Source organism: Dendrobium catenatum, unplaced genomic scaffold, assembly GCF_001605985.2.
Source record: "Dendrobium catenatum unplaced genomic scaffold, ASM160598v2 fragScaff_scaffold_1608, whole genome shotgun sequence".
Classification (NCBI taxonomy): domain Eukaryota; kingdom Viridiplantae; phylum Streptophyta; class Magnoliopsida; order Asparagales; family Orchidaceae; genus Dendrobium; species Dendrobium catenatum.
The window spans coordinates 5,200,384-5,213,081 of record NW_021320070.1 but is presented as its reverse complement, the minus strand read 5'-3'; the positions used below and the strand labels follow the sequence as shown (position 1 = coordinate 5,213,081).

General features: G+C 31.9%; 1 protein-coding gene across 3 annotated transcripts; it reads right to left on the bottom strand.

Moving 5' to 3' along the window:
* Positions 1-5,433: 5,433 nt before the first annotated feature.
* On the bottom strand, positions 5,434-10,326 carry LOC110107692 (chaperone protein dnaJ 72). 3 transcript variants are annotated; one of them, XM_020838059.2, is made up of 3 exons: positions 9,732-10,326; positions 7,641-7,699; positions 5,434-6,107 (listed from the first exon to the last, which is right to left on the bottom strand). In XM_020838059.2, exons 1-2 carry the CDS (start codon positions 10,160-10,162, stop codon positions 7,648-7,650), a joined length of 483 nt encoding a protein of 160 aa, XP_020693718.1. In that variant the 5' UTR covers positions 10,163-10,326; the 3' UTR covers positions 5,434-6,107; positions 7,641-7,647. The 3 variants fall into 3 exon arrangements, with proteins under 3 accessions (XP_020693718.1, XP_020693862.1, XP_020693788.1); XM_020838203.2 differs by having other exon boundaries at positions 7,641-7,710; positions 9,732-10,325; XM_020838129.2 differs by lacking the exon at positions 7,641-7,699.
* Between the last annotated feature and the right edge of the window lie 2,372 nt (positions 10,327-12,698).

The window sequence follows — 12,698 nt, the reverse complement described above, 5'->3', positions numbered from 1 at the left end:
ATGGCCTTGGTTGGGGCCTAAAAATTGATGATTCTCTTCTTAGGAGAGGGATTTTTGTTGAAGCTACATGTTGTATTTGCCACACTAACCAGAAGAGTGCTTCTCAGTTATTCTTTGAATGAAACAATTCCTTCTCTATAATTTCCAATTTCATCCCAAGGATTAAGGATTACATGTATAGGCTGAATATTCTTCAGGTATTCGAGACATTCAGGACTTGCAGACAATTGCAAAAAATGCTAAGAATTTTTGGCATCTTATTACTTGCTGCACGATATACTACCTTTGGAGAGAAAGAAATGATAGAAAATTTGGAAATGCTCGCTCCTCGTCGACTACAGTTTGCAACGAAGTAAAAAAGTTGTCTTTGTTAAAATGGCATAATGGGAAAATGATATGTAGCTATTGTATCTATTATAAAGCTGACGAGTTCATCGGCTGGGCCTCCTGGATGGCCTGCGGGCAACCAAACGTTCCTTTTTCAGTGGGAGCTACATTATACTTTTCACTGTTCTCTCTGCTTTAATCTCATTTTTGGCTATATTGATTTTGCTAATTGGTTCAAAGATTGAGTTTTGGGGGGCAAGGATGATGTGATTGCATCCTTTATTCCCCTTTGGAAGGCAGTCCTATGCAACATTCCATAATATGATGGCAGACTTCGCAACCTGGGAAAAAAAAACTATGCTTTGTGGATGCAATTCGATATTTTTGAGCCTCATTTTTGTGACCTTTGGTCTATAGCTTTTTTGGTATTTTGTATATTCAATTGGTAGCTCAGCTTTTTCTTTTGCTAGGGAGCTTTGGTTATTAATTAAGAGATATTGAATTCGAAGCTTGCATATATGATGTGTGTGTGAGTTTATCTTATTGGCTCAAATAAAAAAAAGTGAGAAGAAACAAAGAGATTTAAGTTTGACTATCAAAGAAAGGTCAAGAGCTTCATTAGTTCTGGTAGGCTGAAACTTACGCTATACCTAGGATGATGGAACTCTGGGATCTTGATTGGGTGTACCTTTGTCTCGTATTACTAAATTAAAAACACTATTGCACACACATGCACTTTATGTATGAACTAGACATATTTTCATCTTTAATCGAGAAAACTTTTTTAATGCGTTAGAAGGGATAATTAATTATGAGGGATTATGCTCATAGCAAGTAGAACTCATATCTAAATAAATTCTGACAACACTCTCATAAGAAATCTAATTAAATGTTAAATTCAATATACCTCCAAAAAAAAATAAGGGATTTTATATTTTTTCAGGGCGAACAGATTTCTGACAACTCTCCTGAAAAAATTTGGTTAAATATTAAATTCAATCCACCTCCGATAAAACTTACGCACCAATTAAGAGTTTTCCAGAGGGAACAAGTTCATCATCAAAAGCTATGACAAACTGAAAATTATTTAATTTGATCTTACATTGCAATTAAAAATTTTACATTTCTTTATTATATTCATACATCATATTGATGTTTTGTCATTACCTGTTTTGGAAGATCATGTGAAAGTTCTTCACATGAACTGATTTAGCTCTCCGCCTCGTTACAAAAATAGAAAGAGACAAATTTTGATTGCCTGATAACAACAAAAACATCAACATTAGAAATTTTATCAAAATAATCATAAATGAATTACAATTTGAAACCAAAACTATTGGTTTTATAATGTCAGTCTTGTAATTTTTCACTCATCTGATGCTTATCATTTCTAAACTAGTAAATATGTTTTGGTTGATTTCCGTTCTTATAGGCTCGTCGGTGTGAGTAACTTTTATTACGTCCTTTGACCGGACGTAGATCTACGTTCGGTCAAAGGATTGTTACTCGATTTTTGCTCGGTATTTGATCGGTATTGCTAGGTATTGTTTGATAATAACGAGGAATATCATTATGGGAGACCAATACCGAGTAATACCGAGCAATATCGAGTATTATAAAAAAATACCGAGTTTTTCTAGAAAAAACTCGATATTTTTTGGTATTACTCGGTATTGCTCGGTATTTTGTCTTTACATAATGATATTTCTCATTATTATTGGTATTGCTCGGTATTTCTCATTTTGTGCCTGCGATCTTAATGCCGGCCGAACATAGCTCTACGTACGTTCACCGGACCAAATAAAAAGTTCCGTCTGTGTAGCCTAGCAATTTTAGTTAAATTTCATTTTATGATATATTTTATTTTGTGGTTTTATTTGTTTAATATTAGACTTTATTTGGAATAATTTTTTTTATTATTTTATAAAGCAAAATTTTAGCATACAAATTTTAAATTTAAATAAAAAATATATTAAAAAATTACTTCAAAAAAATAATAAAATAAATGTCTCAAATGAAGCCTTAAATGAGATCTCAAAAGTTGTTGGCAGATCTTAGTGCCGGCCGAACATAGCTCTACGTATGTTAGGTACGTTCACCAGACCAAATAAAAATTCCTGTTTCTGTCTGTTTTTCTAACAAATTTTTTATTTTCTTAAAAAAAAAAATACCTTACCACATCAAATCACCAGCTAACTCATTTAATAAAGCACGTGCAAAATATCAAGGCACGATTATCTCGTGTAGAAATCAGTACCTATTAGTCACGTGGTGCGACCTATAGAGAGCCGCGTTGGTATGCCGCCAGCGAATTTCCAGCACGTGCTGTTGTGATCAAGCGGCTTAAACAGTATTGACGTGTCTAAATAAAGGCCAAAGCCAAACGGCAGGTAACGTTTTTGTCGTACAAATATGTTGATAACAGCTCATATATATATGGTTTGAATTCTCCATAACTTCGGCTATCGACTAAATATATTTATAATACACTGAATTAAAAGATATTTTTATAAGGAATAAAAGTCTACCGCATATTATGTGCCACACGTTAAAATAAAAAATGTAATAAATATATAGAATATTTATAATCCAATAGGTAAGTATCATAAATATGAGTAATGCTTTAGCTTTAAAAAAATATTTTTTTGAAGAAAGAAATTTGCTGAGTTCTTAAGTAAATTTATTTGAAAAAGTTTGAAATTTCTAAATTATGGAGCTGCGACGCTGGGATTTCAGTGCACGGCTTTGGGCACTCAGTGTAGCATAGTGGCGTCAAAATTTGATGTAGCGACGTTGATGCTCTATGTTATGCAGTAACTATAGAATGAGTATGCAGTGCTGAGTCAGAGAGTCGCAATGCTAAACACAAAAAACATTTTTTATCCACTCAACCTCTCTTTTCCCTCTCTCTCATTTGGTTTGTCGAGAAAGGAAGGGAAGAAGGGGGAGAGGGGAAGGGGATAGATGAAAGAGAAAAGCAGGTTTTTTGCCACCGGTTCATTTTACTACTCATACAAAATTTCTTTTGATAGTTATATTTGACTTATGTCCTATCTCTATTTTTGAATATTTTGGTTTTGGGATTAATTTTTCTGTCTAAATTGATATTTATTACATTTTATCTTATTTTAATGAATTTTTACTGTATAATTTTTGATATAGCCTAGTAGCGATTATTTTGATCATTTTGGCAAGATGATTTTTTTTTTATTGATTTAAAAGTTGTTTATTGTATTTTAATTTGTATGATTTGAGCTTGAATATGATATCAATTGATTTTTTATTGTATTTTGATACGATTATACTTTTAATATAAGCTTTGTGAGTGAATATGTGCATTTAAACAAGCAATAGTTGATTATTAAATGAATTTATTTGAAATGTCTAAAATTTATGAACTATGGTGCTGTGATGCTTGGATTTTGAGCGTCATAATTAATTTTCTGGGGTTGGGAGCAGCATGGGGTGCTAGAATTTGCTGCAGAGGTGTTGGTGCTCTCTGTTCTTGATTAACTATAGAATGATGATATGGTGATGCAGCACCGTGAAATCTCTTAAGTAAAAGAAAGCTAAGCTCTTAAACATTGAGGAGTATTTTGGTGTAATGACTAAAAATTTCGTAAGAAACTATGTAGTTAAGCGTGCTCATCCTAGGGCAATTTTGGGATGAGTGATCTACTATTATGTTACACCAACAAGACAAATTGTGTGGCAGTTAGGTCAAAGCAGATAATATCTTGATTGTTAAGAGTTTGAGTTGTTACAAATGATACCAGAGCAATACACCAACCGGAAGATGAGAACTAAGTGTCATACATGATAAAGTGCTACACCATGGGAGCTACCTTTTGAATCATGTATGAGACAAAATGTTATATGATAGGGGCCACCACTTGAACTTGTAAAGGCCATATCTAGAATCCTATGTGCCTAGTGGATGATTATGGATAAAGATGCTGACGATGATGTCAGTTACTTAAGTGAGGGAAGATTGTGAAACCCTTAAGTAAAAGAAAGCTAAACTCTTAAAACAATGAGGCGTCTATTGGTGTAATGGCTAGAATTTTTGTAAGTTAAAAAAAAAGTTAGTTTAAAAAATAATAAAAAAACTTTTAAACGAACATTTTATTTGAGAAAATTTTCTTGATGTTTTCTAAAATAATTTTTTAATATCAAAATTTTTGTACTAAAAAATTATTTTAAAAATAATTAAAAAATTATCCCAAACTAAATCTTAAGCTTCCTTTAAGAAGGCTTTCTTAATATTTTTTAAAATAATTTTTTTAATAAAAAAAATTTCTTGAATTAAAAATTTTTTAATAAAAAAATTATTTTTGAAAATCAATAAAAAACTATCACAAATAAATCTTTAATCTTAAACATGATTCTTCTGCCACTTTTTATTGCTAAAGATAAAATGAAAATATATTATCTCATGTTATATCACCTCCTTTATTATTATCTATCATTTATTGTCCCTCATTATTTGTTGTTCATTAAAAAAAAAAAAATCTATAATAGATCAAACAAATCATTCAATTATTAATTTTCGATTACTTTGTCTATCACTTCTCCTATATTCACCAATACACCTAACTGAATGAAAAAGAATGACAAATGTTACATAGTAATATCATGCAAATAATATATACATCTTCAAAGTTATTGTTCTCATTTAGGCATAGAAATTTATAATTCCAAACCCTAAACCTTAAGCTAATACTTAAATAACATTCTAAAACTTAAATTAGTAATGTAATAGAAATCAAATTGAGCTCTCGTCATAATTAACTCTTACGACTTCCGGATCAAGTCCGGGCATTTCTTCATAGCTCCAAACGAAACAATCCTTGAACTGAACAAGTAACCTAATGAGGTCATTAGCTTCATCATTAGTGAAAAGTGAACTGATAAAAGTCGGTTTAGGATTTTCACCTATTCCCAAATTCATTTCGTTTAGCTCATCTATGATTGTCTAAATTTCTTCTTCAAAAGCTCAAATCACTAATTGTTTTTCTAATTTGAGCTTGACTTTATAAGCTCATCGAGAAGCTTGATCTCAAACCATGCCTAACTTGAGTTTAACCCACCAATTGTTTGCTTAAGTTTGAATTAAGAGACCGACAATAATTAATGAGTCAACAAGTCTAATTATAAGCAAATCGAGTTGGAGCTTGGCTTACGAACATAAGCACATTAACAAGTTGAGCTCAAGCTTAGCTCGACTTATTGACATTCTATATAAACATGAGAATAACTTTTCTTTTCTTTCACATGAAAGAACCAAGGAGCTACTCTTTAGACTTCGTTTGGGATGGCTTTTTTAATGCTTCTTAAAGCAGCTTTCTAGTTAAAAAATTTTAGTTTTTATACTTGGAAGCTGTTTTAAGAAACAATAAGAAAGACATCCTGAATGTAACCTTAATCATATACATTATAAAAAGATAGACATGATAAATATGGTATAGGAGAGATGGTAGTAGGGTTAGGCATGATTATATTTTGAGCCAATTTAGGTTTCGTTTGAGACAGCTTTTTTACTGCTTTCTAGTACAAATTTTTTTAATATAAGAATTTTTTGTACTAAAACATTGCTTCAGAAAGTAGTAAGAAAGTTGAACCAAACGAAGCCTAAATATTGACGCGAAATCAGCTCATGGATCAAATTGATTCAACCCAATTTTGAGCTAGCTCCATATTCTACCTGTTACCATGGCTCAATTGCTCTCCTCTTTTGTTCTGACCTTTTCTATGGACTCCATTGCATCTTCAAATGATTTCTATATATAAAATAAATAAATAAAATAGAATATTAGAATCATCACCCAAAGCATAAGTTAGTAATTGGCTGCACTTTCTATGTTGCATAAAGGGCTGTGTGTGAATAAAATGTGCTTGATCAATAATTGGAAGTTTATTCATATACTATTTTATGTTAGTTCTAAAATTAAATAAATATGGATAAAAATTTAAAAACTAACAAATAAATAAACAAACATAAAAACTAACTTATTCATTTGTGGTTGAGCGCATACTACTTTATAATTTAATAAATAATTTAATAAAATGCTCATTTAATAATGATTTAATTACCTCATAACTTATAAGCTTTAAAATTATACATATGATTAAAATATGAAATAAAAAATAGATATACAATTTTAAAAAAAAATTATGAATATTTGAACTTTATAAAACAACATAAATAATACCTAATAAATTATACCTTTTTTTATTAAAATCTCTAAATTCACTTATGTCTAATAACTAGATCAAATATATAATTAATTAGGCACGATCAAAAATAAAAAAGTAATGTTCAAATTTGACAAAAATAAATGAACGAGTTTTAACAAGATAATTTTTTGCCCAACTTAATTCATCTACAACAATCAAAATAACATCAAGCCTTTATCTTATTATGTGGGGTCGGTTATATAACTTTTTTTTCATTGTGTTCCATTAAGAGTCAAATTCTCATTTAAATCTAATAAAGAAATGTCATTTCTAATACTTTCTAACCAAGCCTTTTAAGATCAATCTCTACCTTCCTTAAACAAAAGCCAAACCTAGGTCATTGAAAGGCTGCTGTTATATGTGACCAAATCATCTAAGGCAACTCTCTCTAATTTTATCTTCCATTGGAGCTACTCCAATCTTTTCACGAATATGCTCATTTCGTATCTCGTCTTTAAGAATAAAGCCACTCATTCACCTGAGCATCCTCATCTATGTAATACTGAACTTCATATTATGCTTCTCTTTTAATGGCCGACATTCTGCACCATAAAACATTGCCGATCTCACCACCATTTTATAGAATTTTCCCTTAAATTTGAGCGGACTTTTTCTATCACACAAGCAAGCTCAACACATTCCTCCATTTCAACCATCCAGCTTGAACTCTACTAATAATATCCCCATCTATTTCACCATCACTCTAAACAATAGATTCAAGATATCTAAAACGTGTACTTTTATTAATGACTTGATCATCCAAAGTCACAATCCCCCCATTAAATCTATTACTACTAAAATTACATTCCATATATCTTGATTCATGTAGCGGCCATTTAACATGCTAATTGACAATGCCTCCTTAAAAATTTCAAAATTGATGAACTGAAATATCAATTTACAGAGCCAAAACCAATCAAATCCCTCCATCTTAAATTAATGAACAGGTTTAAAAACTAATTAGACAAATCATCATTCATCTTTTTGATAGAACAGAATCTTTGAGTCGTATCAGCGATCAACAGTATTCATGGCTTACTAATCTAGAATAAAAATTAGAAGGTTGGATTACATACCCCGGTATTATTCAATTTCCACAGCGTATCCACACTTCTCTCTGCAACAACTGCTCCACCTAACAAAAGACTGGATAACTGAAAGTTTATTAACTTTAAAACTCTGAAAATTAAAGAAACAGCGATGTATAAGACTCATTCATTCCTGAAGTAGTTAAAGACATGGGAAAAAATTGTGTCGGAATGAATTTTCCATCCATTGCGGTTTTGTTTGGGATGGCTTTCTTATTGCTTTTTAAAGCAACTTTTTAGTATAAAGATTTTAATTTTTTGGATTAGAAAGCTGCTGTAAGAAGCAGTAAAAAAGCCATCTCAAACGAAGCCTGAATTTGTTTAGGATGAAAATTAGAGAAAACAATGAGGAACAAGAAAATGCTAATAAAAATCTCATTTGTTCCTGTTTCCTGTAGTTAAGGCATGAGAGAAAATTGCGTTTGTTTGCATTGATATATATATATATATATATATATACAAGACTTTCAAATGAGATTCATGTTCACAAATAGCTTATGTGATGATCAATAATTAAGAGAGCAACAAACATATTAAAATTTGACTTATTTGTTTAATGAATTGAATTGAACAGTAGTTGAACTTGCCAAAAATTAATCCTTACAACCCCTACTTAAAATAGCTTAAGCCCTTGTGGAACAGCCTTAAATTAATCCACTTATATCTTCATCCATGAAAGGGAAATGATTTGATTCCACATTTAGGGGTGTAATTGAGCTAAGTTGGTTTGCAAGCTAGCTCGATTTGCAACTTGTTTATGTGCTCACAAGCTGAGCTTGTCGAACCTAAAATTATTGCTAATGTATCAAGCAGGCTCGTGTTCCAGCTTGATTAGGCTCAAGCCATTGTCTTTCCATTCGACTCCATTAAATTCTATTTCTCACCCATTTTATGTTTCTCTCACTCGGCTCGTTTTAAGGCATAAAAAATAACCCCACGTCTCGTCAAACATCATACATTCCTCTTCTTTTTCAAATACTATTGGTCCCATCACGACTTCCGCTTCTTCTTTTTCAAATGCTATTGGTGCACTCGCGATTGCCTCTTCTTCTTATTCAAATGCAGTTGGCCCTATCGTGATTTCCCTTATTCAAATATCCCTATTCCTCCCAATGCCTTCTTTACCAAGCTCCCGTTGCGACTTCCTTATCATCGTCAAAAACTTCTCCAATGAATTCTCATAGCAATTTCGTCATAATGCTTCTTTAGCGACCTCAAGCTAACGAGTCAAGCTCAAGGTTGTCATTAGATTGATGAGCCGAGTACTAGCTAAATATATAAGCTCGATCAGAGCTCAAGTTCAAGTTTGAGCCTATCTATAGACTGATGAGCCAAACTCAAGTCAGTTGTGACTTAATCTTGATTCGCCTCATTTACACCCTTATCCAAATGCAAAAATATAGTGACAAAGCACCACACAATACAATATGAAATTAAAAAAGAGTAACGAATTTATGAAATATAAAAATTAAAACAAATTATGTGAATTTATTCAAAGACTATAGCATTACTCCAATAAAAAGCATAATCAACAAACCTCTAAGAACTTAGAAACAAGCTAGAAAGAGATCCACAACAATTGGGATTGTAACTGAACTATTATATTTGATAAATAACATATTATTTCATATTTGAATATATAGTTTCTAAACTTGACATATAAATACAAAATTTGAAAGTTCACTTGTAAGCATGCTTGCTCATTACTCAACAAATAATTTGTGAAGAATTTAAGAAATTACTTATTTTATGAAAGTTTAATTACTTAATTAATGTTTGATTATATTGATTTTCTTATAACCTAAACACTTTAAAATTAATATATAATATCATAAATGTGATAAAAAAATATTAAGCAAATAGCAAGTTTGATACATTAAAATCTAATTTAAGTTAATTTTGTTAGAATTTGAATTTGGCAAAATATTAAAAATATTAATGAGCGGTTTTTGATAATTTTCATGAAAACATTTCTGCTAAGTAAAACGATATATATTTATGTTAATCAGACTAAATTAAATCTTGACAATAATTTGAACTAAATAAACGAGCTTGGATAGAATAGCTGAGAAGAATTACCTCGCAAAAGCCAGACTGAACAGAAACCCACGAGTCGTCATGAGTTTGAACAGGAACTCCACATCCAATCCCGATCCTCCACCTCCCGGAGACCTTCTAGGGTAACCACCACCACCACCACTACCTCCTCCTCCGCCATAACCACGGCCCGCATACCCTGCGGAAGCCGCCGGCGAGACCCCACCACTCCAGCCGCCAAATCCTCCGCCCCGGCGTAAACTGAAGTCGTAATCCGCGCGCTTCCGATCATCAATCAAAATCTCGTAGGCCTCCGACGCCTGCTTGAACCTCAGGACTGATCGTTGCCTGACCACCTCCGATGACTGGACGTGTCTGTCGGGATGGAAATTTAGGGCGGAGCGACGAAAAGACTCCTTGATCTCTTCCTTGGTGGCGTCTTTGGTCAGCCCTAGAGTCTTGTAGTGATCCATGGATGGAGAAAGAAACAGGCGCGAGGGAGACCCATTAGAACGGGAAATGGGAAGGTCAGATTAGGGTTTCGTTGCGGAAACGGAGGAGGTGGACACGCGTTCTCATTTGTTGCCGCGAAACTCAGTCCCGCTTTTGGGAGCCGAGCTGTTCGTACAATCGTTACGTATAACAGATTTTTTATAAGTTATTGCGGATATTATAATTAAAAATATAATAATAAATTCCTTTCATATTTGTTGTTTAAGGCTCATATTTCCTTTTGCTTAGTATTTTTTGTTAGGCATATACACATATTACATATATATTTAGAACATAAAAATTAGAAAAGGTATAAGAAAAAAAAATAAGTAAATACAACCACCATAGGAGGTGCTTGGCGGCGTAACTAGCCTCTCGGCGAGCCTACCAGCAACCAGCCCCACAGGTGCAGGACGCGAGGTTATTTTCTCCCCATTTGAGGGGTCGTGCCACATGAGAGGGGAATTGAATATGAGTTGGTGGGTTCCCAACCATGCTCACCCACTAACCCAACTAAGCCTGATGGGGTAGTAAATACATCGTTACTAGAAAAATCTACTCTAACAACAATAACAACAAGCCTTTATCCACTATCTAGGGTCGGCTACATGAATTCTTTTTCTTCATTGTGTCTTGTTAATGGTCAAATTTTCATCTAAATCTAATAAAGAAACGTTATTTCTAATATTTTCTAACCAAGTCTTTTAAGGTTTACATCTACCTTTCTTAATATAAGTCAAATCTAATACATAAACTTTTTTAATCAGGTTATCAGAAGGCTGCCGTTTTATGTGACCAAACAATCTAATACGATTCTCTCTAATCTTATCTTCCACTGGAGCTACTCCAACTTTTTCACGTATACGCTCATTTAGTATCCTGTCTTTAAGAGTAAAGCCACTCATCCACTTGAGCATCATCGTCCTACAACACTTAACTTAATATTATACTTCTTAAAAAAAAATAAATAAAGGGAGGAAAAGACTTTAGAGTGGATATAATAAACAAGTATCAATAAGTAATGATTCATTTGAGCTCTGATTTACAAAGGAGATGCATCAAAGAGGCCTCACAAGATTGAATTGAATCGGCGATCGACATTGAAATAGCGATTTTCATGAGAGATTTAAAACATTACCTAATTAATATAAATAAATAAATAAATAAATAAATTAACTATTTTATATGTAAATAAAAATATTATATAAAGAAATCTAAATTAAAAAGTGATCAGAATGAAGCTCATAAGTTTTAAACATGTATTTAAATTTTATGTAATATTAATTATTTTGTTAAGGAACTCAATACTCAAATTTCTTCAAATACTTTTGCAATGATAGTAATTAATCATTAGTGTAGTAACCTAAGTGAATATCATGAAGAAGATTTTTGTGCTTACTGATTAGATGAAAGAAAGAACTGTGGAGGTAAAAAGAAGATATTGAAAAAGAGGTAAATTAAGGCTTCGTTTGAGACGGTTTTTTTATTGCTTTTTAAAACGGAGTTGTAGTACAAATTTTTTAATTTTTGTACTAAAACTCCGTTTTCAGAAGCAATAAAAAAGCCGTCCCAAACGAAGTCTAAACCTCAAAAGAGAAAGTTAACAGCTAAAGAGAAAGAGGAAGTAGAGCCTCAAGGCTAGAAATAAGTGAGAAGAGTTTCCAAGGGTGGTATGATAAAAGAAAATCATTTTCTCCGATTTCATCATCGATCGTCTCAATTATATTATCCTAGGTACCATCTAGGATAATAGATCAAATAAAAAACCTTTTTTTTTACGCGTGCGCATCTCGGTGATTGAGCGAAGGGGATTCCTCATAAAATAATGCTCCTATAACTGATATTTATTTAGTTATAGAACTTAATGAGAGCACAAATCATAATGAAAAGCTCATTTCAGAGATAAGGATACAAAAATTGGTTATGCATCTAAAGAATAATGAGAATTTATCAAATTACCCCCAATAAAATGGCACAACTGGAATACATTTTCGTTATTGAGCTGATGCATTATTCATTCATAAAATCTTACAACAGGATGGACAATATTATAATAAAATAAGGAACTTTTGCATGAAGACCCTTAGTTTATTTTTTATTAAGAAAATAAAAAGTAAAAGTAAGATGCCATCATCATATTTTTTCAAAATGAATTTTAAATAATCATATATTACATTCAGTTCAAAATAAATCTAATAGCTTTAAGTAAGATTCATCCCAACTAAACATTATAAATATGATATAATTAGCAAGGCTTTGAAAATCGGACCGGTCAATGACCCGGAAGAAGAAGAGGTTAGCGGTTTGATGGTTCGACCGGGGTCGAACCGGGGTTGAACGGATGACGTAATAAATATTTATTATATTTGAATATTATAATAATGATGTAATTATTTATAAATATATAATAAAAATTAAACATAATGATAATATAAAGCATAAAAATTAAATATTTTAATTAGTTGTAGGATCCTTTTGAAACCATTTGGAGCTATGTTATGTGCTCTTAACTCATAT

Excerpts from the sequence above, each read along its gene's own strand:
- LOC110107692 (XM_020838203.2), bottom strand. The coding sequence starts at position 10,162 with ATGGATCACTACAAGACTCTAGGGCTGACCAAAGACGCCACCAAGGAA. Across the intron at positions 7,711-9,731 it reads TTCAGTCTGGCTTTTGCGAG|TCTTTTGTTAGGTGGAGCAG; the intron begins GTAATTCTTCTC and ends TCAGTTATCCAG. Across the intron at positions 6,108-7,640 it reads GGAAATTGAATAATACCGGG|AAATCATTTGAAGATGCAAT; the intron begins GTATGTAATCCA and ends TTTTATATATAG.